General features: G+C 46.3%; 1 protein-coding gene across 10 annotated transcripts in view; it reads left to right on the top strand.

Moving 5' to 3' along the window:
• Positions 1–25,142, top strand: part of PACS2 (phosphofurin acidic cluster sorting protein 2) — a 78,749-nt gene that overhangs the window by 39,710 nt on the left and 13,897 nt on the right. For 2 of the 10 annotated variants that reach the window (XM_050306772.1, XM_050306768.1), the window contains exons 8-20: positions 1,460–1,519; positions 2,781–2,938; positions 4,993–5,083; positions 5,814–5,888; positions 6,643–6,764; positions 7,510–7,645; positions 8,278–8,382; positions 9,889–9,995; positions 10,696–10,850; positions 14,194–14,304; positions 16,307–16,415; positions 18,316–18,348; positions 23,545–23,587. In XM_050306772.1, coding sequence (XP_050162729.1) covers positions 1,460–1,519; positions 2,781–2,938; positions 4,993–5,083; positions 5,814–5,888; positions 6,643–6,764; positions 7,510–7,645; positions 8,278–8,382; positions 9,889–9,995; positions 10,696–10,850; positions 14,194–14,304; positions 16,307–16,415; positions 18,316–18,348; positions 23,545–23,587 — 1,305 coding nt within the window. Of the gene's footprint in view, positions 1–1,459; positions 1,520–2,780; positions 2,939–4,992; positions 5,084–5,810; positions 5,889–6,642; positions 6,765–7,509; positions 7,646–8,277; positions 8,383–9,888; positions 9,996–10,695; positions 10,851–14,193; positions 14,305–16,306; positions 16,416–18,315; positions 18,349–23,544; positions 23,588–25,142 lie in introns of all 10 variants that reach the window. The other 8 variants (XM_050306771.1, XM_050306766.1, XM_050306777.1 and 5 more) reach the window with 6 other exon arrangements.

Genomic DNA, 25,142 nt, shown 5'->3' with positions numbered 1-25,142 from the left:
GTATCAGTGACCAGCCAGGACAAAATCCACCACTTGATTATTAAGGAACCAACTCATAATAGGAAAGTCTTTCTGGCCCTGATCAGTGAACTGATACTGAACCTCCAGCGTGTGCGACTGGTGCAAACCTGGGTTTGGTGCTGCCACTTAAGTTAACATCAACACAGCTCCAAACCAAATCTCCTCTCTTGTCAAACCATTCAGACCAGCAAACAGCTCTTGCCACGTCACCTTAGCTACTGCATTTTGTGTCCTCCCTCCACAGACTGCCCAGCTGGTCCAAGGTGGTCTGTGTGATGGATGATTTTGCTTGATGTCCTGAGCCAGAGGAAAACCCTCACTATCATGAGAGCATCTTGGCCTCACAGGTGCATTGGGGACAGAAATAGGGCAGTCTTTGAAGAGTCTGGGGCATTTATTCCACCTAAACTTCAGCTGTCTACGGAGGTGGCTGCAGCTCACAGGATGTGAGTTCAGAGGTAAAGGGCTAGTTTTGAAGGCATGGGTTTGTATGAAGTGTCTGAGGCCAGAGTGGGAGCAAGCAGTTGGACTTGCAAGAAGAACTCACGTGAGATACAGGAGAGAGCCAGCAAGTGAAGAACTTTCTTCAACTAAGAATGCCCTGGTACCAACCACTTTCTTCTCCCTTTCCTTCTGACACAGGGATGCCACTTCAAAAGCTCTGTACCAGCACTCAACCCTGGGCCCTTCTCATCTTCCTGTATCTTCCAGAATGTGCATATTGGGTTGGTCAGTGACAGGCAGAGAAGGGCTGGGCAGCTCATGGCAAATCTCAGCTGTTTCATCCTGCAAAAGAGGGGGCTCTTAGGAGCAAGCAAACACAAAGTGCAGTGGTTTGGCTTGTGTTGTTTCAGACTTGGTGCTTGCTGTGTCCAGGATGTGGGGCTATGACTTGGGAAGCATTTTTGTGATAGGGATGAGAGCTAAGGACAAGCCCCACAACTTTTCTCCAGTGCTGCTACTCAAATACTCAAATAAATGAACCTGCCAGGATGAACTGCAAGCTCCTAAAAAAACCCAAAAAATAACAAACCACAAAACCAAACCCCTCACCCTTGTTAAGAATTAGAACAGCTGACAGTCAAATGTTTGCCAAAAATCTTTCAAACAGGTATAGGAGCTGATCTGGCAGATAAAATGGTTTGTTATCCACTGTGTGTGCAACCGAGAGTGGTGTGCCATCTGTCAGGGCCAGAAGACTTATACTGCTTGGTGGAGTGGGACCTAGGTTGTGGTGATGCAGGAAGGAAATTATCATAGGTGTGGAAAAGCTGATTTCAATGTAAGAAGAGCAGAGATGTGGTCTGTGGTGCCAAGAGTTGTTTGAGTTGAAGCAGCAGCTAGAGCACCAGTGTGAGGTGTGTCTGGGCTTCTTGCAGACTGGGAGAAAACAGTTCATTCAATGCTTTATTTATGTAAAAGTGTCTTTAACTTACAGCAACAAAACTTCAAACAGAAGGTTGTGGCATTGCTGAAGAGGTTTAAAGTGTCTGATGAGGTAAGTAAGTAATTCTGTAAGCCTTCCTGTCTTGTGTGTTGCCCTCTGCTTGGAGCATCTTGCTTTAGTCTTCAGGAACACTCTCCCATTTTCCCATCGTTTCCTTCATTTTGTTTTCAAGGCTGCAGTGGATGTGACCTTTCCTTACACCCTGGCCTTGCATGGAGGCTTGAGGGCCAGCTTCTAAATGTCAGCAAACATTTTCTACATCGGGTTTTATCAAAAGCAGATTTTGGCAGCCATGTGTGTACTCATTAGTTTTGCAGACTGCTTTGAAATTATCTTTGACCCTTTCAAAGGCAAATAGTCTATGGTGTATATTGCTTGTGAAGTTCAATCCCAGCCTATTTGATCATCTTACTAGAACCACCAGGCAAGGCATGTAAAACTTGGACAGGGAGCACAGATCCACAGGAGTCAGCTGTTTGGTCATAGCTGAAAATGATGAAACAGATCCAGAACCCCTGTGTAACATTAAGTGTCTAATATAAAAACAGTTAACAACTCAGTTGGCTGTTTGGCCATGTGTTGATTCTGTGGCTTGTGGGAAAGAGTGAGTAACTCCTCGTGCTTCCTTATGCTTTCAAACAGTCCTGTTGGCTTTGCTGTTCTTCCCAAGTTAGCTCAGCAGAGTCAGCACCCATAGCTAAGGGCTCAGACAGCTGAGCTGCTGCTTTCCCAGAGCTGCCACTCAAAAGCAAGCTCTGAACTGGGCACAACTCCCTGCTTACTCTGGGGGATGTGCGAAGCAACCACGAAAGTTCAGTGTGAGGTGTCTGTTGTGCCTTGTGTGTGGGTGGCAGTGGATCCTCGTCCAGGTTTCAGGCGCCTCCTGTGGGCATTTTTGGGTATCAAATTGGGAGTTGTCAGGGCAGCTTTTTCAGTAAAATCCAAGACAGGTTATGCTGTTGGGAACACTGGAATTTTGTACTGGTTCTAGGAAAACTGGGGCTCCTTTGTGGCCTTTTTAAAGCATTGTTTATAGAATGGGATTGAATAATGGACATAACCTAGAGTTAAATGGCTTGCTCATGGATGCCTAGTCGAATATGAAACTCCTGCTTAACCAGGCACTGACAAGCTTGATCCAAAACAAGCATTTCTCATACACCTAATGTTCCTGTCAGATATAATATCCAAGCACCAGGAATAGAATCTTACTCCCAGGACCGTGTACTGCAGGCCTGGGGAGAGTACAAGTGATATAGGATCGGTCTGTCTCCTAACAGGCTCAGTGATACTGTTTTGTTCCTGTGTGTAGGTTCTGGATTCAGAGCAGGACCCAGCAGAGCACGTTCCAGAGGTGGAGGAGGATTTGGACCTTCTGTATGACACGCTGGATATAGAGAACCCCAGTGACAGCGGGCCAGAAATGGAGGATGATGACAGTGTCTTGAGCACTCCAAAGCCAAAGTTAAAGTAAGTGTGAGGCAGCTTATGCTGGACCAGAGAGAGACCATGCATAGTGTCAGCACAGATCAGATCTTGGTTTCATACCCACACCTCCATTCTGGTTTTTCCCCTCATTGGAGCCCTAGTGTGTGTTGTTAGAATGGGAATGACTGCTTGTGAACTTGAGGTAGCGTGTGTGGGCTCTAACTTCTCCTCAGTCTCAGTTCTTCCTTGTTCCCTTTGCAGATGTTCTGCTACCCTGCCACCTGAGCACAGGGTTAGGAATTGCTGACAGGCAGGCAGAGTTCTGGGGAGGTGGTAGAAATGGATAGGACGTGTGTGCTAAGGCGGAAGATGGTGGTGTTGGAAGCTGCAGAAGTAGTGACAGGATGGGCAAGGCAGACTGTCTTTCTGGAAAGGCCGGTAATTCCCTGTGTGGAAGGAGCATCTTTGCAACAATTAATGAAACAGAACTGCAGAAAACAAATTAATTCCTCAGGGCCCAAGGGCACTGACTGCAGCACATGTAGATACACTCAAGCCTGTTTTGAAAGGGCTTTTGTGGGCACTGATGTGTGGGTCAATCACAGCACTGTGGAGCTGAGCTGGGGATTGCTGGCTCGGGGTCTTGAGCAGATACAGAACCCTGAGCTAACAGGGTTCTCTGTCACATCCCTGCCCAATAAAGACTGAAGACACAAGAACTGTTTGAGCTGCACTTATGCTTCTGACTGGTGTGTGGTTGCATGCTCAGGCCTTCAGTGTTGTGATGGCTCTGAAACAAAGCATTGGGGTGCTGACTGCTTCAGTTGGTCAGTACAGCATCTACTAAATGCTGGCTAATTGTCAGGTGTACTAATATACTCATTAATGTAGAACAACCTGGTTGGGCTAAGAATAGATTCTGAGTCTGGAGTGACTTGTTCCCTGTCAGTGAGCCAGAAGATGTTGAGGATAGAGTGGAGCAGTAGTGATAAGTCTTGGGGCTGGTGGCTTACAAAGGTTTGGAGCTTGACCTGAGATATCACCAGTTGGTAGGCCCTGCCTTGAAGGGCTTTGAAAGTAGATGTGTTATGGTAAGCAGTGGTTTGAAACAAGCAGAAAGTTTTACTGTGCACACTGAGAGTTCATATCCTGTTCCCTGGAGCCAAGGAGCTAACTGTTCTGGGCTGTGTGATTACTGGAATAATGCTGGAATTGGAACTTACTGTGTCTGGTCCTGGAGAGATGCTTTGTGGTTTGCTGTGTCCAGTTCTTGAGTTCATATCTTGAAGAGGATGTGATAAATGCTGTTGGCTTGTAGGTGGTTTTTTTCTGCAACAAAAAAAAAAATCAGTTCCTGAAATTGTAATTGAGTCTTGTAGCCTGGTGTGATGAGCTGCCTCTTATGTGGAAGCACAATCTGATTGTGTGTGTGCTACCTTATCTTATTGAGCAAATGTGTAATTGGAGCCTAGGGCTGACAGCCAAATCCAGATGCAAGCTGGAAATAAAATGCATATTAGCACCAAGAGTCACTTACCTGCAGGAGCAGAGTATCGGGGGGTGGGAGGGGAGGCAGTAATTCTAGTTGCTGTATTTCAGTCAGGAGCTAGACCCTCTCTGGAATGTTGTGTAGTTCAGTCAGCATTTGCTACGTGAAACAAGATGGTCATTGTCAAACTTTGCACCTGGTGCTTGGGGTAGTAAGGACAGAAATGCTTGTGTGGGGTCAGTGTGCATTCTGTTCTGCTGTGGGAATATGCTGGACCACATGCCCATCCTGGATCTTATGGAAGCAAAAGCTACTGTTTGCTGTGTAGTGTGAGAGTGTGCAGGCATTCCTAGTAAGAGCTTTATAAAAATAGTCTCCTGTGTGATGGTCAGTCAGTGTCAGGGCTAGACAGGGTTCCCTGGACTTTTTGGCTTCTCTTACTGTCCTGGAGACCTTCCTTTCCTTTCAAAAGTAGCCTATAAATTTTACTGGAACCACTGGGGAGCAGTAGGACCCCCTGGGAACAGTCATGTTGCTTTGCTGTGAACATGGTGGACTTCTGTGGTGTTTTTGATAATAAGGAACTCATTTTGCTTTTCTTATTCAGACCTTATTTTGAAGGACTGTCACACTCCAGCTCTCAGACAGAAATTGGTAGCATCCATAGCATCAGGAGCCAGAGAGAGCCATCAAGTCCTGTAAGTCACAGTTCAAGAGTTACCCATCTGCAGGTAATATAGCAGACCTACACTAACTCCATCTGCATGTGTAAATTAAAGCACCCTCTCTGACCTCCTCCAAAGACTTGGATGCAGAGATATGAATTTTCTACCTAGAAAACATGTTTGGTTGTTGGTTTTCTTTGGGGGTTGAGGTGGTTTTTGGGTTGGTTGGTTTGAGTTTTTTGTTTTGTTTTCTTTTTTAATGCAAATACTGTATTAACTTAAAGATACATCTTCAGGTTATGTATTAAACACTTGCTCATGGTATGAGTAGTTTCAGATTCTCAGGTGCTTGAAATGACTGACAGGGTGAGAGATGTTGCCTGGGAGTTTTGGGGACTTTTGGCACTGTTTGGGGGAGGCTTTACACTGTTGTTGGCATATTTTTCATGGTGACTGAGAGTGAACACTGAGAGGCAGCTCAGCCCTTTTTCCATCCCCTCATGGATGGGTATATTGGCTGCATAGAGGGTCAGTCCCATTCCAGGGTACTTCCTTGCTTCTGCTGTGTGTTGTGCATGAGCTCAGCCACATCCCACACTAATATATTTGGTCCTGGTGTGACCAGGAAGCACTCCTGGCCATCCTGCAGAGCTGTGCCATGTTTAAACAGAGAAGTGTATCTTTTGAGCAGCCTGATCCAGAGGGTGTGGCTGGAAACTGTGCTGGTGCTAAACCTCCTGATGGTTTTTCTCCTCTCAAGCAGGTAGAAGTGCCTGAAAAGACAAAGAGTCTTGGAACCAAACATACAGGAGACAGTATTTCTGACACTGTCCCTTATGTAAGTTGCAAATGCATTTGTTGATGTTCCTCCTGTCAGTTTGGGTGTCAGCTGTGAGTTGCATTCTGTACCATGTTTCTGTCTGTCCATATAGATGCACATGCTACACAGCTTCCATGGGTAACATCAGCTGCAGTGAAGATAACACTGAGCTCTCCTCCTGACCTTGGTTGTTGGAGGTTCTTGTCTTTCAGCTCTTTGCAGCTGAAATGCTCTACGTGGCCTTCTGTTCAAACAACCTTTCTTTTAGTTTGAGGAAGGCTGGCCCAAAGTATGCCACTGAGCATGTGTACTGTCCTGAAAAGGGTTCTCAGGCCCATTCCATTGTATTAGACAGAAGTATTACTTCAACTTGAATTGGCAGAAATCAAGCTGGTCCTGGGGTAAAAATCCCGAAGCTCAGGTTGCTTTCCTGGGGACATGAGGTGTGTAACATTTATCCCATGTCTTTCTCTCTCTGCTAGTTGATTTGGGTAAGCTGAATTAATCTGCATTGCAGGAGGAGTCATGTCCCTGGCTTTTAGTGGGAGAGTGCCTGTTCCAAATAGCATCCTACCTTTCCTACCTCGAGCTCCCTTGTGAGGCAGAGCTGGGAACTGGTAACCCCAGATAGCCAGTATTGACTCCTCCCTTTTGGCAGTGAGTGGCATGCCTGGAGGAGGCAGGCTCAATGTGCCCCAGCCAGATCGAAGCTCTCCAGGTGAGAAGAGGGGAGGGTTTGTTCCTGGTAACTCTGTTCCCTGTGTTTTTGCAGGAGTCTAACCAGCAAGCTGAGGTCCAGGAGGCTGAACTGCCCACACCAGATGTGTTTGTTGAGAAGCTCCCACCCAGCGGGAAGATCACTAAGACAGAGTCCCTCATCATCCCGTCCACCAGGTACAGAGAGGGGGGTCAGCATTGTGCCTGCTGCAGGGCTGCTCAGGAAGCCAGGGACAGCCTGCTAGGATTGGGTCATGATGCCATTGACTGCAGGGACATCCTCCTTGTGTTTTGGCATTTGAATGATGGGTCTTGAGCACTTGGTAAATGAGTGCTCAGAACCCTGAAGGGCAGCACTGCTCTGAGGCTGCTTCAGTCTCCTGTGTTGTACCTGCTCCATGACCAAGGAAATTTTATAGAACTCTGGAGCTGCTTTCTGTTGACTCTGTTGCTGAGTCAATATCTGATGCTGATTTTGGCCTGAAAGCTGTTGTCAAGTCTAACCTTTAAACCTTCCCAAATAGGACAGTGAATGTGGGCGTCAGCAATCCAACTGTATAGTTTCTCTGGTTTGCAAGTAAATAGATGTTCTTTTGGAGGTGTTTCTGTGTGTGATTTCTGCAGTTATCATGGCTGGATCCTATTATGCTGGCATAGCAGTAGCAGAGCAGTGGTGTGGGTCTAAGCATGGGCTGTGGAAGTCTTCCTGGGACTTCTGGGAACGTGCTTTGTAGCTGAACCATGCACTCTGCACTACCAGAAGCAGAACTAACAGGTCTCAAGCTAATTCAGGTCTATGTCCACAATTCCCCAGTGCCTTTACTCACATTATTGAGATTGCCAGACTGGGAGATCTGGGGATTTGGGAAGTGGGTCTCACTCAGATACGAGCCAGCTCTGGAATGTAAGCACATCTCTCCAGCAGGTCTGAAGGGAAGCAGACGGGGCGTCGGGGAAGAAGCACGTCTCTGAAGGAGAGGCAGCCAGTGAGGCCACAGAACGAGAGAGCCAACAGCCTGGACAATGAGCGCTCTCCAGACACCCGCCACCACTTACAGGTGTGAAAAAGATTGCTGTCTCTCCAGCCACCATAGTTTTTCCTCTTTTCCAGCTGTCTCCTGTGGTCCTTTTCCTTCTGGTCTGAGTTCTGTCCCTACTGGAAAGGAACTGGGCCCTATAGCTTCAGGAGAGAGGGAATTTATGTCTTGGCTAAAACTGCATCTTCTATCCAATCTGCTGGGATTTGCCAGCTTGTTGTTTTGTCAGCCAGCCATAAACTGAAAACACTGGAACAGATTGTTAGAATGAGAAATGAATAGGGATGTGTTGAGGAATTACTCCTTTGAACTAAGGCAGATTGCTAGGGATTGCAGTAGGGGACTGACTTGTGCACAGCATATGTGCAATGCTTTTATTAGCTTGCAGGACTCACTTATTTCCCTCCTTGAAGGAGACTGTTCCTGGCTTTTATGCATCCTAAATTGTTGGGCTACTATTAGTTGGTATAAAGTGATGTTAGTAAAAGTGCATGGCAGAAGAAGTAATGTGCTTCTAGTGTGCCTTTGCTGATGGGGTGACTGGCCAGCCATGCACAACCACCTCTCATGAATTGCAGGAACTAGAGCTGGTGGCTTGATGGTTAGAGGTGACATCTTCTACTGTTCTCTCTCCTCCCTGTCTTTATTTCCAGATCCCCAGGAAAACAGTGTATGATCAACTAAATCACATCCTGGTTTCCGACGACCAGCTGCCAGAAAACATTATTCTTGTCAATACATCTGACTGGCAAGGCCAGGTAAAGGCAGGAGACGTTACCTGAAGCACAGTTCTCCTGCGCTGTTCCTCCTCAGGAATGGACAGGCCTTGAGCTCTACCACTAACCAAGTAGGTTCTGTTGCTTGGTTGGAAGAGCAGTGGTGGTGCGTGGGGGCTGGCAGCCTGCTGAGTGCTTAGTGCCTGCAGGTTGGATTCCATTTGACCAGGAGATGCTGTGGGTCTTGTAAAGCTTTTGCCACCTGAATGTTTCCACAGAGGTGTTTTCTCTTCTGTAAAATGCCATTCCTTCTGGTTAGTGGCACACTGGGAGCGGCTCGACCCTTGCACTTAAAAACCTTCTTCTAAAGTGTGGTAGAATGGAACAAAAGCAGCAGGGAGGTCTGACCTGTGGTTTAGGCTGAGATTTTTGAACGCAGGAGAAAATACTTTGGGTCAGCTCTGTAGCTGTGCACGTGCACTCATGATCCCTGACTGCAGGTATGTCACCCTGTCCTTTCTGAGCGATAGTTTTGTTAAGGAGAACCCAGAGCACTACATTTTTTTGCTGGCAATAAGGGGTGGTTTGTTACAGGTTTGGAACACATTTTTCTTCTTTTGGAACCTTATTCTGAGAAAGCAATAAATTATGCATGGAAGAGGACCAATAAACATGTGCTGTGTGACTGTCGCCTGGAGAACTTATGCCAGGCACTTGGAGTTACATTGTCTGGTTTGGCTTTCTGCTTCTGGAAGAACTAGGGTCTCAATGTGTGAGAGAGCAAAAATACCAGCTGAGCTACTAGTTACAGTTTCTCTCTACTTGGAAGACAGAGAAATGCCTTCTAGAGATGAACAGAAAGCATTGTAGGTCATCTTGCAGTGGTTCTGGCATCTTGTGCCTGCAGTGTCAGGTGACATGCACTTAGCATTGGCTGGGTTGTGCAGATTAGTCGTACAGAATTTGAAAGTGTGAGATAATTGCTAAGTGCCATAATTATGTCCATGTGTACCCCAAGTTGTGTATTGTTCCCTATTAGCTGCATGGAGAGGAAACAGTCCCTCATGAGGAACATGTATGGTGGTAGCACCCATCTCTTTTTTTCAGTGCTCAGGGGTGGGCAGAACATTGCATTTGTTTAAATGCTTTTGAAATTCGGGAGAGATGCAACTGCAGTTCTAGAAGCAGGCAGGTAGACAGTAACTGCTCTTACTCAGTGCTGTCTGCTAAGTGAACAGCCTTCTGCTGGTGCCCTGCCCTCTGTGGCCATAAAAACCGTGCTGTTCTGGAGTTGTTGATGCCATGTTTGGAATATGCTCTTGGTGTCTGTCAAGAAGGTGTTTCCATTTTTTTAGAGGAAAAGCTTTCCTTTGGCTGCTGCACAAGGATGAGGTGTTTGAGAAACAACCATATCGCTTACAAATCATACACAAGGAGAGTGCCCAAGTTTGGGTATGAGAAGACCTAGCAGGTGGGGGGAGGCACATTTTCTTCTTGTGGCAAACTATACCAATAAAAGGACTATAAAATGTTCTGTTCTCTCCTCAGTACCTATCAGATGTCTTGCAAAAGCACACGTTGCCAGTGGTCTGTACATGCTCCTCCGCTGATATTCAGGCAGCTTTCAGCACTATTGTCTCCAGGATACAGAGATAGTAAGTTCTCACCTTGCTTGTGTTGTTTGTCTCAGCTCTAAAAGCCCCTCGGTTCCTGTGCCCCAGGGAGTTTATTTCTCAACTACTGGATGAAACTTCTGCCTTTCCATACTTCTTCCAACCTGCACTCCTGAGGTCAGAATTGTGTGGCTCTTCAGCTCTCACCAACCCTGCAAAGTTGTTCCTGTTCTGCCATGTGTGTGGGGATGCAAGTCACCCACACCACTGATCATAAAAGGTTGTGCTTTGGAGGCTGCCTCACAGGTCAGACACATGCAGCAGTAAAGCATGAAAAACTAAAAAGTGTTTTTAAAATAGTTCTTGCTTCCTCCTCCAAGTAATTCCCAGATTATTTCCTCAAGGCACTCCTTAGTTATACTAGTGATGGCTGTGGGTACCTGAGGGTGTTCTCTGACCCAGCAGTTAGTAGCAGTAGGTACATCCTAACTTAGGTAGTTGAGTCCAACCCCTTAGATGATCAAATGTGTGAAAGAAGAAGCAAGGAGACCAATTAAAAAAATGTTGTATTTTATTAATAATGTTTTACGCTGCTTATTATCATTGTGATATTGCCTTTTGTATTGAAGGAACTGTTCTACCATAATTGTTATTAACTTTTTTTTTTTTTTTTTTTGTTACTTGGTCTGAAATATGTGGTTGAAAGCACACTTACAAATATATTTCCTCTTTTTCTGTCTAGCTGTAACTGCAATTCACAGCCTCCAAACCCAATTAAAATTGCAGTGGCAGGAGCCCAGAATTACCTCAGTGCTGTATTGAGGCTCTTTGTAGAGCAACTGTCTCACAAAACTCCCGACTGGCTCGGCTACATGAGATTTTTGATCATCCCTCTAGGTAAATAAGGAACAGTTTTTCTTCATAGAAAGATGAATGGGCTAAATGTGCTTTGTTCCCTCAGGAGAAGCCTTTCTGGAAGCTTTGGCTATAGGTATATGGGTGTTAAATGAGGCAGACTTTTGTATTATTGTGTAATGCTGGTGTCGCTGCTCTTGCATGAGTGAATTTCATCTTTATGTTCTTGATGCCAAAATCTGCTTGTAAACCTTTCATTTGAAGCAAGGGGTTAAGCACTTCTTCTCCATACAGGGAGATCCTTATATATCTTTTTATCACAGTACAGTAAATGCACAGAATAATGTCCTAGAAGCCCTTTCCCTGGCCAAACTTAAATTCATTGGGCACCATGTTTCCCACAGTGATAACTGTTCTGGCCTCCGTGAGCCTGACTCAAAAAATGTCAATGGAGAAGGGGTTGAAAATTTTTTAAAAGGCTCTGAAACTGCTGAGAATTTTAGTTATTCAAATTATGCACATCTTTTGCCCTTTCCTTTACGTGCTGTTCTCCTCAGGTTTTTCCCTCAGTTTTCCCACACCTTATCTCTACCCTTTAAGCAGCTCAACAAGCCTGCCTGCCTGGAAGGTTACCCAGCTTCAGTGGCCTGTGTTGAAGTAAATAGAGTGGACTGATAACAGCATTAAGGGTCTTGTCCTAGTCAGAAATGTGAGGAACGTTGTAGTGGCAGTGCCTGGGAAGCCAGGCAGTCGCCAGTGCTGTGGGCAGGGACCTCTGGGCAGTGCTGGTGTGTGGTAAGGGTGTGAGGCCAGGAGCTGGTCTGGTCCAAGTCTTGGCTTGTGTGAACAGAGCACTTGGGTGATGTAGGCTTCAGAAAACTTGAAAAGCCTTTTTCTCTGTGTTTTCCAATCTTCCAGGCAACTCTTGTGGGAATCAGAAGCTGGTGGTCCAGCACCATGAACAGTGGGGTTAGGCTGCTAATTCAGTGGTAGGATTTGCAGAAGTCAAATGAAAAAGGCAGAAGAGAGTTGGATCCTTCTGTAAGGGAAGGCATTTAGTTTCCAAAGTGGTTGGCAGGAAGAGAAGAGAGAGCCCTTTAGGGACTGAAAACAAAAAATATTTTCTGCAAGGTTCGATGTGCTTTGAATGAGAATCTGTGTGACTGAGACTTTGATCCTCACTTGCTGACTGTCTCCTGGCCTCAGAAGAAGAGTTTTCTGTCCTGCAGTCATTAATGATTTGAAAATATTCTTTCTTTGGAAGTGAAACACAGGGTTTAGCTAGTGTGGGTTTGGGTTGGCTTTTTAGTCACAAAACTTTGTTTTGTAATTAAAAAAAGAAAAAAATTAACAAAACACTTTGATAATGAAACTGTTTCAGAACTGTGAATCCTTTTAAAATGTACTTTAAATATAGAAAATTCTCTAACAGGGCCTTTTCCATAGAAGTCTGCAGTATTTCCTGGTCGGATCAAGAGCTTATTTCTGGCCAGCTTTCTGGCAGTTCGTTAAAGTGATTGAGGAGCAGCCTCTCATTTCTGACAATTGAAAAACCACCAAAGACAGAATGGTGACCGAGCCATAAATATCTTAAAGGAAAAGCCTCTCTGCTGCTGTCAATACTTTTGAACTAGGGATGTTGGAATATTTCCTAGGGTGGTTTTACCTTCTGAATCCACAACTACACTCTGCAATGGCAGTGGTTTATTAATAATGAGAAATGCTTAGTATCTGTAAGCAACTGGGAGGTTCAGTCCTGCTTTGTGCTACTGACTTTATGGCTGGAAGACTCTTTTGGTGTCCAAACCACTGTATAAACAACTGAAAAGGGGCAGGTAAAATAAGCTAAAAGGTTGGGGGTTATTTTGGCTGTTTGGGCTATCTTAACATGTTATTTAGCTTCCATGGGGAGAACTTCTTGGGAAACCTCCTGTTTTTCACTTGTCTCCAACTGCATCTACCATGTGCAATGAGTTTTCCCAGCATATGGGAAAGCTTCTCCAGTGCATGGTGCAGAGCTGTTTGATAAAACTTCACTGCAGAAGCAATGATGGGTGTGAAAGTAGCCATGATCAGGAGGGGCCAGGAAAGGACTTAGGCCCCAGTCTTTAATGACAATGAGGGGAGCTCAGAGAGACCTACTGCTTGAACCTTTCCTGGAGGTCTGGAAATTAGCACTTCTTTTTCTTGGAAATTAGCAGGTTTTTTCCACCGTAGTCTTTACTGGAGCACAGTGAGTGTGGTTAAGCAACTGGGGTCTCCTCGAGAGAATTTGTCAGGTTACCGGTTACCAGCTGGTGACTCAACTGTTGCAGCTTCTGGAAGTGTGAGATGTGAGAATGGAAGATGTGAGGATTTGGTACGCAGGAAAGATAAAAATAACCTGATCAGGAGGAACTCTGAGGCTGCTTCGTGGCTGATTGTAAGTGTACAGGACTCATACTGAGCACGACTGCCATGTGGTGACTGGGAAGTGTGATCCTGGCACACCTTTTCTCTGGTGGGCAAAGACTGGAGAGGTAGTTGCAAGAGGGTGCTGTCTGTTTTAGAGACACAGGTGGCCTAAAATGAAAATTTAACACCTCCCAGGGCAGTGTTTGTCACTCAAATACCTTCCCTCTCCTCCTCAGTGTAAGTATGAAGTCAGATTTCCATCTAGGGCTTCAGGCTGGAGGCTGAACACGCAGAGCTTCTGCAAGGAGGTCTTTCCATGCTCATAGAGGAGCTGAGCCACAGGGCTTAGCTAGAGCAAGCTGGGACCCGATGCATATGCCAGCATTCACTGGGGACCGTAATCCTTGGACTCCATCTTCTGTCTTTAATTGGAGCGTATTTATTGAGCTTATAGCCCTTCCCTGGGTTGTTTCTCCTGGCTGAGGGCGACTGCCTCTTCTCAGTATTGCAAAACACCCGTGGTGTGTGAATGGTGTTGGGAAGAAGAGGTCTGGCTCCTCCTGGTGGAGGTGACCCAGCCACGATGTGTGTGGTGCAGTCTGTGGGCAGGAAGGGCTGGTTGGGAAAGCCCCTTGCAAAGCTGAGAGACTGAGAAGCAGAGTCATAGGGCCTCCGTGTCTTCCACATCATTTATTTCCTCAGCAGTTTCCCAGTCCCGTTTTCTTTGGCCTTCTAAAATTTAATTTGTTGGGGTGAAGGGGGAAGTGTCAGCTGAAGGATATCAGTGTGTTGAAGCAGTCTCTGCTGGGAAGTCTGTTTGCATGCTCTTGTAGAGATAAGCTGGACTTAATTACTTGGTTATAATTGAAGAAGTTTATTTCTGGGATGTCTAGTGGAATTTTGATTTTGGAGTTTAATTCCTTACAGATAAAAATCATGCTTGTGTGAAGTGCTGAGAAGAACAACTGTCCTGTTTTCCTTTCTTCCTTAGGCTCTCATCCAGTGGCCAAGTATCTGGGGTCTGTAGATTATAGATACAACAACTTCTTCCAAGATCTAGCCTGGAGAGATCTGTTCAACAAACTTGAAGCACAGACCACTGGTAAGACCATGTGTCTGTGTCTGGCCTGTGTGGGATGAAAAGTTTGAATGAGTAATTTTAGCAAAGATCAAGTAAATACAAGAGGAAGCAGACAAATGATTTTGTTCCTCTTTTCTCCTCGCTTCACCACATTCCCATTTCAGATGCTGACCTTTGTAAGCCCTTCACGTGGCGGTTTGCAAAGAGTTGTTGGTTCCCAGAGGCACTGACTCGCTGCCTCTGAGTCACGCTGTTCTTACCTGGCTCTCAGCTTTGTTCTTTGATGCAGACATCTCACTGCCAAGTTCAGTATATTGCTTTCCTTCAGAAACTGTACAACCTAAAAGACTTGGAAAACTGGAAACTCTGGGAAGATGAACTTCTCTTAGTTGTGTGTGAGAATGGTCTGAAGTCTGCTGGCAGGACCTTTCTTGTTAAAGAATTTTGTTCTTCAATCGTGTGGTAACAAGTGGGAGCTGCCCTAGGTCAGGTCAACAAGGTCCTGTTCTCATCTGAGGCTGTTCTAGGCCAGGTTAAAGCCTTACTGTATGTTAAAGTATTCATTTGCTTAAAAAATTAGAGTTTTTTCATCAATTTCTTCAAGAATGGAAAGAAACAGGAGAGAGGAGGATTTGCATCTGAAATTTAGGGCTACATGAAAGCTTGAGATTTGATGCTGTCATGGCACCATAGCCCATACAGAAATTTCACTAGAAGGAAAAAGCTTTGGAGTTTGTGGAGCACCGTGAGTGTGGGGAGGTTGCAGTGTGGCTCTCCCTGTTGGAATTGCAGTGCCTGAGACTTCTAGGATGCTCCTGGAAGTCCTCTAGCCATGAGAGGAGGAGAGACAGACCTCTTCACGGGTAAATCTGCTTTTTTCAGCAGATGGGAAGGTGGCTGGACAAGGCCCTGGGCAGCCTGTTCTGAAGGTGAAGTTAGTCCTGCTTGAGCAGGAGACTGGACTAGAAACACAGTCTACACATTTCCTTGATTCTAAACTTAGGGAAGAACAGGTGTATGGAATTGGTTTCTTTTAATTCCTTACTGCACTTGAAAATGCAGACAAATGTCAGTACAGACTTGATTTTTGTGTCTAGGTTAGGAATGCTTCATAATACTGTAGAAATCCAGCCCGAGAGCCATAGCTGTTCCTTAGTGAATTAATTCCTATACTGGTTGTATGCTGCAACCCTTATTTATTTTTGTGCAGTCCAGATCTTGTACATTCTGCGTTTTCATCTGTGCAGTGGAAACTGCACAGAAACCCTGTGATGGCATAAGAAGATCTGGCAGAGAATTGTAGCTCTTAACAGTTCACTGTTCAAATACAAAGAGTCTGGGTTAAAATGCCCATTGATAAGGTATGGAAGTGCCTGGTGACGGTCACTTGCATTCCTGTGATCCCCATTGAGGGTCTTCACCTGAAACCGAAGAAATATGGAAGGTGTTTAGGAAATGTCTTCCTGTCAACTTGAATCAAGCACAGTCTCACCTCTCTGGAGTATATTTTTTGCCATAGATGTGATCTTTGTACTCTTCCTCTCCTTGCATGTGTCTCAGTTTTTTCAGTTAACTCAGCAGGGCCCTGAGGTCATTAGGAATTCAGGTCACTGAATGCTGGTGTGAGCAGAGCAGCTCACCTGGGAGGGGTGGCCAGGCACTTTTTCATCAGGTACCTGCAGTCAAGGTGTGAAAAAGCCTTAATCTGACTCTGGGCAGGTACATGTTTTCAAAGAAAAGCTTTTAACCACTATAAAATACCCACGACACTTCAGTCAGTGCCGCTGTGTGCAGATGTCTGTACTTACGTTCTTAGTGTTCCTTCCCAATGTTTTCACCTTAATGCTCCCCTAGGATGTTTGCTTTCAGTTGAACAGCTTTGCTGTGCTCTGGAGTAACCAGAGCTTCCTGTGGGAGATGTAGTTCAGATGCAGATGGCAGGGTACCATCAGCAGATGGGAGGACAGTGGTGGTGATGGTCTGAAAAGTCACTTAAAAGCTTTGCTTTGTTGTTCTCTTGCAGTTCCAGAGGCGCCCGATGTTGTCTCACGGATAACGCAGTACATAGCAGGGGCAAACTGTGCACACCAGTTGCCCATTGCTGAAGCCATGCTGACATACAAACAGAAAAGGTATGTCACTGCTGTCATACTGGCTCCCAGGGTGAGCAGGTGCTTGAAAACAGAGTGCTTTTCTCATCCCATGTGCCAGCAGTCTTAAAATCACTCCAAATGGCAAAACCATTGGGAGCCTTATGGTAGCCTGCACCCAGTGATGTGCCCCGCTTAGTCAGTCTACAACAGTGGGGTTACTTCAAGTGCAGTGATTTTCTTGAAGATGTGAGAGGTTTGGAGAAGTGGGGACTAAAGAGGATGGGGGACAGACAGATTATATCTACTTAGGTTCTGGAGATCTCTGACCACAGAGACCTTAGGTGTGTAAGACTGGACCTCAGCATTCCCCCTCAAAGTAACTCCTATGAGATCTAACCTTTTTACATCAGCGTTGATGGACCTGAAACCCTTTCTTTTTGGAGTGTAAATAGCAGAGCTTCTCACAGAAGAGACAAAATCCTTGTTGATTGGCAGTTGCAGGCTACCAGGACTCCTTCTGGGGAGGGCTGACGTTGACCACGTTTTCTCTTAAGGGATAAGCAGCCTGCAGAAGGGATAATTGGGGTCTGAAACCAAGAGCAGGAGTATGCAGAGCCTCACATGGCCAGGGTCCAGGAAGAGGGGTAACTGTCACTGAAGGGTAGAGAAGCATTGTTATCAAGGGACAGATAGAATAACAGATTCCAACTCCCATCCTAATAATTTCCAAGAGTAGGACAAACACTCAGCTCATGTGATTTTCTTCAGTTAGGGACTAGCAATTTCCTATGAGGCATGGATGGTGTTAACTGTTAATTACTTCTATTTGATTTTTCATTTTTGGTCCATTAACGTCCCTCATTGGTATCTCCTTTGCTTAAGAATTGTGAGGGACTAAAAGTGTGGATAGAGTAACTTTTTTCCCTCTTTTTGGAAATTCTTATTTTATATTGCTTTTCCATTCCTGTGTCTGTTCTTACATCACTTTGCACAAATGATTCAGGAAAATTCTGCCCATTCTACATATTTTCCTAGGGAAAATATTTCCAGAATGACTAGTCCAGTAAAAGAGACTAGTCCGGTCTCTTCATGTATTTGTGAACTTCTGCAAAATTAATGTGATAACAAGAATGAAATTTGAAGAGCCACAGGGTACTTGAAGCTCTTGTCTTCAATTTTCCATTTTGTTTTTGGTTTGAAGATTTAGCCTAGTTACCAGCAGGGAGATCAGACACCCCTAGTGCAGTGTGAACCCCTTCTCAGGGCGGCCTTGTTCTTTCTCTGCACCCTGTGGTTGCTGGGTTCTGCACTGGTTTCCACTGCCTCCTCCATTCTGTTGCAGATTAGTTTTTGTCATTAACAACACATTTAATAATTTTGAGTTTCTAATGTGCCCATAAAGTTCGATTCAGTACTTTGTTGAAAAGCATCTGAAATGCACTTGAGCAACACATGCCCTTAGTCCTCCCAGCAGTGTGTGTGACAGCTTTGGCAGGCTGGTCTGATCCGTTTGGATTTTACATCCTTTGGACTCTGGTGCCATGCCTGGAGCTGTTGATAGGTTTAAGTCAGGCTCAAACCCTGCAGAAGGCTACTGGGAAGAGAGGTGGCTGAGACTCGTAGTCAGACTGGCACAGCTGGCAATCTCTCACTGTCTCTGTGTGTCCCCTTTAAAATAACTACTGGGTTCAGGTCAGTACCCCGTGAGCAAACCAGAGTGAGTCAGAGGAACAGGCTCTCCCATGGAGCATGGGCAGTTGTCTCCCGGTGTGCCTTCCTTTAGAAATGCCTGTCTCTCTCATTGGCAGCAGCTTAGGGGAGGGTATTGTGAAAAACAACACAGAAATTGTGTCTCCGTTAGCACTATCTAAATGAATGCATCACTTTGTTGTAAGTATAATAACACATTTATCTTTTTCTTTGGTTGCTTCCTGAAAAGGAAAAAGAGCTTTCATTTTGATTTTACCTTAAGGTATCAGTTCCTTTTAGGTTCCCTCTCCCATCTCCTATCTCTTTTCCCAGTGAACTGGTCTTTTGTGCCTTGTTTAACAGTTCCTGCGGATCTGGGATGCACAGTTTGTGCTTTAGGTTAAATTCTGCTCACTGCTTTGAAACCATGGCATCTGCTGGCAGAATGTGTAACTGAAAGTGACTGCTGTGCCTGTGGACCACACATTTGGGTTCCCAGCATGTAAATTGAATGGGAACGAAGGAGTTACTGAGAGAGTAGGTTTGAGCAGTAAAACATGGAGAAGGTATGGTTTTTTCTTGCCTTTTTCTTGGCTATCAGCGGATACTGTGTAGCCCCAAAAGGATCAGAACTGAGAAAAGGCTTTTCAGTTCCCATCTGTTAGAACTGGAGTGCTGTAGGTGGCACTCAGTGGCTCAGGGTGGGGTTCAGCTGTGCAGTGTCTGAGTGCAGACCAGCAAACCTCCTCCCTGTAATCAAAAAAAGTAAAGACTAGTCTCTTACTGGTAGGCTATCCCAAATGTATGGGACTTCTTTGAGCTTAAGAAAGAGAAGACAGATGTGTGCTAGCAGTGGAGTTGTGCTCTCTGAGCTGCCTCCAAGACCCCCTTGCTCTGCAGGGTCCCATCCTTCAAATCATATGATAATTGGGCATTGGTTATTTCATTCTCAGCTCACAAAGTTACTGCAGCTCCCTCTCCCTTGAGGCCAGAGGCGAATGGCTTCTCCAAGTCCAGCTTTTGATGCAGTGGTCTATGCAGAAATAGCAGCACTACCTACAAATTCATTGCAAGAGAAATCTCCCAGAATCCTAGCATTTGCTCTGTTAAACAAGTCCTAGTGGTCCAAGGAAAGCCAAGCCAGTCTTTAGGACGTAGCTGTATGTGATGAGCTGCTTCATAACTTTACTGCCAGCTATCCCTATTTTGACCTCCCTCCACTCTCCCTCCCGTCCCCTTGTTCTGTTTGTCATGGCGAAAGGTTGGCGCATGTGCTGCCTGTGATGGACTGCAATGGTGCCAAAGCTTTGTCCTGTTCTTCTGGAGCATCTGCTGACCTTACCTGAAATCAGGGGGGCTGGCAATGAGGAAGGGGGAGGTTCAAGAAGGAAATGAATTGCCATTGCAGCTCCTCTGTGTTACACTGGGTGACTGACTTTGTCTGTGAGCTCTGGGTACTGGTTACGGAACTGTCAAGGAACAGTGCAGCCCAGGCATCATCTGGGGTGCTGGGACCATGGTGGTGAGGTGGGCTTCTCACTGGGAGGGGTGTCTCATTGATGTTGATTGTTTTCCTGAAAGAGACACTGTGGTATTTGAGATCTGAGGCTCACCAGACACTCATTCCCGGTGCTGGATTGCTGATCAGCTCTGTGAGCCTGGGCTGGTGTCACCCACTGTAATTCAGTGCCCAGCACAGCTCATGCCATGTGGCTTCTGGATAGCCCTTGCATGAATCTGGGAAGCAGCTTGCTGTTGGAAATGGAAGCATTGTTCACTTGGCAGGACAAAGGCTGGGTCATTTCCTGCCTGGTTTACCAAAAGCTCTTCACTCTTCCTGTAGAGCACTTCCCAGCTTTTGCTCCCACAGTTGCCTGGGGTTGGAGTGTTCCTGGCCAATAGGAAGCAGGGGTAACACTGCTTTCTGCCTGCTGTGTGTCTTGGAGGCTCTGCAGAGTCCGGGTCATTGCTCTGAGGTCTGCTTCTCAAAGTCGCTGAACATGAACGCAGCTGGTAAATCATAGAATCATGGAATTAACTGGGTTGGAAGAGAGCTCCGAGATCATCAAGTCCAAAGATGGCCCTGTTCTCTCCTCTGGCTCAGCAGAGCCCATGTCATCCATCTGGTTGCTTTAGGAACCTCCTCGGGCAGCTGATGGAAACACAGCAGGAGTTCACTGTGCCCTTGGCCTGGCCAAGCAGTGCAGCAGAGGAGAATCAAGGCTCGGGAAAGGCTGGGTGTCCTGTTAAATATGTCCAGCTCTCTGTAGGAATGTGAAGAGTGCTGTATGGGAGGCTTTTGGGAAGGTTGAGAGGTGACTCGTCTGATGTGTCGTGGGGACCTGGAGTTGCTTTGTCCCTTTTTCGGCTTGACCACTGGAGACTTGGTGGAACTGGGACAGTGTTGGCCAGCATACAGCTGCACCTGCCTGGTGATAATGCTTCATACCAAAAGTAAACCTTGGGCAGTTGTTGGTAGTGCCTGGTCTGAAGTGTCTCAGAGGTGATAAAAGTCCCCCCTTTCCTGTTGCCCTGCTTCAGGACTTGTCTGGAATAAAGGTAGTGTCTGAGACCCTCCTGCTACAAAATCACAGGTGTTTGGCTTCATTTGAATCTGTTTTGGATTGCTTAAATTTTAAATGGAATCTTACTAGAAGGCTAATAAGTGGTGTAACTGCTCTAAGTGGTAATTCAGTCTCCCTTACTGTAATATCCAAGTGCTTTGCAGTTTAGCTTGTACATTGAAAGATGTTATTCCTTCTGTTTGTCAGGTGACTGACTCCTGGTGGTACAGCTTCTCCTTTCTAAGAGTGCTAAAACATAAATCTGGATATATGTCTTAATCTGAATGAATTTCTTGGGGTAGGGAGGGAGCATGCAAGTCCATTTCTGGCCAGGCTACCTTTGAGGCACTGATTACAGGTAGATGGATTTTGCCCAAGCAAGAATAGTAATGAGACAGCTCCAAAATCCAGATAAAGATTTTCTTTCTAGCCTCTCTGGCTTTTGTTGTCCTCTAGAATTTGTTGGTTTGTGGTTTTTGTTGTACGAGGGTTTTTTTCCCCCAGAATTAGAGACGTGAAATATCAATAACGCTGTTGGAAATCACAACCCAGGGTCAGGTCTGGCTTTAAATTACATCTGAGGCACCAGGACCTTCAGAAGCCCTGTGGGTAAAAGTAAAGCCTTGGATATGGCTGTGGGGTTAAAGCTCTGCAGCCTGGTAATCTGTGCAGCCAAGGTAATAAGGGGGAGCTGCCTTTCCAGGAACAGGGGATATTTTTCATTGCAGGGCTGTGGTAGGAGGAGTTGAAGAGGCTGTTACGAAAGTGAAAGGATTCTGGATTAATATTGTGGGATCTTGGGATCCTGAAGAACAAGAATTGTGAAAGAGCATGAAAGAGGACGTGGAGAACAAGCACGATCATCTCATCTTTCCTTTCATCCACACGAAGAGCAACTGTTTTGAAAAGCTGTGTTTTCAGAGGTACATGTGCAAGATCAGAGTTCTCAAGAGGACGTGTGACAGGACTAGGCTAGCTGAGCTGAAATCCAGCTGGATTGCTTCAGGAACAGCCTGTGCATCATTGTGAGCTGTGATAAATGGTGACTGAAGCCATGATTTATTTCAGAATTGCCTCTGAGCTCTCCACAGCGGGAGTCAGAGCTCCCAAGGGGAACAAGAATGAGTTTTCTGCTGGAATTGGGCATGGTTTGTCTTTTGAGAGCTCGGAGTAAAGCTATAAGTAGCTGAGCCGTGACTGGGCAACTATTGTGCTTCCCTCACTTGGTCAGCAGGACTCGCTTTCTGCCTGCTTCTCAGCCCATGGAGCTCAAGGAACGAGAAGAAAGCTGAACCTCTGTTCTGTGCTGCTCCCAACAGCTCAGTGGTTTTCTCATTTCCCTTTGCAAAACCGGAGGTGGGGATACCATGTTTGCAGGAGATGTGTTTGCTGGGGGCCTGCAGCTGTGTTTGCAAAGATGTGACCTTTCTGCCTTCCAACACAGAATCAGGGACTTGGTCACTTTGTCCTGGGTGAAGAATGAAGGGGTGCAGTGCCTGGCTCTGTGAGGTAGGAAGGGAGTAAAGCCCTATGTTTTGCCCTAGGAATGGATAAGAAGAGCTGAGCCTAAGAGGCCGTTTGCAAAATCACATTCTGCTTTGGACCAGGAGGGAGCTCTGGCTGAGTCACATTCACTGCAGTTCTGTGCCATTCTTTCCATGAGTCTTAGAGGAAAGTGTCCAGCCTGTGCTAATCACACAGTGGTTGACAACCTTTGTGTATTTGGTGCATTTCCAGTCTATGCTGGAAACAGCACAGAAACATCTGTGTTCCTGAAGTAGTCATGCTGCCACAAGCTAAATTCTGTATGGTTTTTCTGTGAGCACTGAGGGATGCACAGAAAGAGAAACATGAGAAGTCTCAGTGTTTGTCTGCTTCCTCCCTGTTTCCTGTGCTTGGTCACTGAGAAATGAGTGTCTTGCCCTTGCAATCACTTCTGCTACTGAACTGTAGTTCCTTGGAACATGTGGATGTGCTCCTGTGGTCCTGCTCCTTACCCTGTGGGTCCATCTTAACCTCTGTCACCCTCGAAGGGAGCAGTGGCTCTGCAGGCCCTTTCAGCCTGCCTTCCTCACTCCGATCTTACTCCTCTTGTGTTTGTTGAGTCTTTCCCTAGTTCCTTCTAGGTTTGACTGTGACCTTTGTTGCTGGCCCTTCTCCACCCTCTGGCTTCTGAATCCCGGGCAGGGCCAGAGCAGGAGGGGCTTTCCAAGTGTGTGCATTGTCTTCAGTTGTTTCTGGGACATGGCGTGCCTCTCGTTCGGTTTGGTTTAGCTGTTTGCAGTTCTTGGGCTGGTGCCCTGACCTGCCCGGTGTGCTCTGGTGCCCTGACCTGCCCGGTGTGTGCCTGTGGAAGGGACTGTGAGCTCCCAGCGGCCTGGGGCACGCGTGTGTGTGTGTGGGAGGGTGTGTGAGCACGTCCTTGCCAGTGCTTTACAAGTAACCACGTGTCACGGCTTGTAACCCCGTGGCAGGCTAACTGCTTTAGCGGTGCTGGGATGTGCAAGGTATGGCACGTGGCTCCAAAGGTGGGACGCGGGAAGGCCGTGCGTGCAGAGCGCTTCGGGGACTAGTAAGTAACGCACAGTTCTCCGTGTTGTTGTGGCACCGAGATCCATTTCCTCGCAGTAGGAGGCCGTGTGTCTGTGATGACTGCCATGCCATCAAAGCATGTTTCTCTGTCAAGCGTGAGGGAGGGAGGAAGAGACTGTTCCCCGAGGGACATGCCGTAGGCTGCGTGCTCCTCCCCACCCATGCAGACTCTTGGCGTGCTGGCAGGGGGCCTTGAGAGGAGCGTTGGACTGGCGCTTGCATACTGTCCGTCCCTGCTGCATGCTGGAATGCACCGTATAAAGTGAGTATCGTGACTGGGGTGGAAGCAAAGCTGCTAACGAGTCTTTTCTCTTTGCCTTTAGCCCTGACGAAGAATCTTCACAGAAGTTCATTCCCTTTGTCGGGGTGAGTGTTGTCGTAGTTACGCTGTCTCAAGTCAACTAGAATAAGTCTGTAAGTGTTAACCTGAACTTAACCTGGTTTCTGGAGTAGAGCAGAAGCCGTTGGGTGCTCTGAGGCAGAATATCAGCATGAGAATCCAATGGTTGGATGCAACTGCCTGGTATGTAAGCAAACCTCTAAGATCCCTCAACAAACTACAGGGTGTAGTTTACTTCAGACGTGAAAGTGACGTGTCCCTGGAAATCTGATCACAGGGATGCTGTGCCCAGCATTGCTCTGGCTGATTGTTTTGTCCAAATTTGCTCTTCTACTGTCAGTCCTCTGTGTGCATGTCACGAACAGAAACCAGTCCTCTTAATACCCCATCCACTCCTGGGATGTGGGTAGTACATCCCTCCATGGAGTTAATTTATACCACTGTTAAGTTTGAGTCTGGGGCAGAGCTATTTAATGCATTTTATTATGTGAACATGTATTTGGAATAGTAGTCCCTAGTTTTCCCTCCTGTCATTATCTTTAATTGTTCCCAGATGAGGTGGCCAATTGCAGAGTATCTAGGCAGGGCCGTGTTTGTTCTTCTGTCCGTGTGCTTCATGCGCTGTGTCCTTTGCCTTTTCTAGCTCTCTCCCCTTATTTGATCAAACTCTTCAATTCATTAAGTTTTAGGTACAAAGTCATTGACCTGCAACTAAAAAGGAATCCCCTGGCTGCTCTTCAGTTATTGGATGTCCTCTTCACGGTTTTTGCTGCTGTCTTGTAGCTTCTCTTTCTTGCATGCTGGTTGCCTTGCTCTGCCTGCTCTGTGTTAAGCTGACTGGTGTGCACTCCCGTTTGTGTCCCTGTCGTCAGAGCTAATCCGAAATCCCAAGGCATTTAAAGAGCTCAGCCTCTCTTGCCCTCAGGCTGACCCTGCTTTCACTCATGTGTCTCCTCAGAGTGAGAATCTCTCCCTGCATTATTCCCAAGAACACACATCTTCCCAATTTGTTCCCTGCTGATGGCTTTGCTCGATCTTGCCCATCCCATGAACTGCAATTTCTAGTGAAGAATTGTTTTTATAAAACAGCTGTTTCACCTTTCCAAGTAATATGAAAAGGCCAGAAGGGCATGGAAGCTCCCAAACTTGTCTCATGGCTCTGTAAAGCTTTTCTTTGAGAATGATTTAGTTCTGTGTTACATGTAAGCAAATGGGGCTCAAAGTGTTTATCAAGTTGCTCTAAAATGATCGTTGTCCTGACATTAGCACTACTTTTCCAGTCTGGACGTGATTGTCTGAAAGTGGTGGAAGTGGGAACCCCCCAAAAATTTGCCTTGAAAGCAGACTGACTTCCTGTGTCAGCTGGTGATGAGGGTCAAATCAGTGCTGTGCATGCTCTCGCTTCTGAAGTGTTCCTGACACAGTAATTCCCCATGAAACACACATAAAGAGACTCTGAAAGGCCAATTGCAGATGTCTCACAAAGTCTGAGGCTGGACATGAACACCGAGGCTCTTTCCCTCAGCTGCAACCTGCTTGGAACCCAGAAGTGAGCAGGGCAGTGCCTTGCTGCTCATCCGG

Source organism: Myiozetetes cayanensis, unplaced genomic scaffold (genome assembly GCF_022539395.1).
Source record: "Myiozetetes cayanensis isolate MyiCay16 unplaced genomic scaffold, myiCay2020 scf12, whole genome shotgun sequence".
In the NCBI taxonomy this organism is placed as follows: domain Eukaryota; kingdom Metazoa; phylum Chordata; class Aves; order Passeriformes; family Tyrannidae; genus Myiozetetes; species Myiozetetes cayanensis.
Note: the sequence above shows the minus strand (reverse complement) of the source record. Positions and strands in the feature narration are given on the sequence as shown.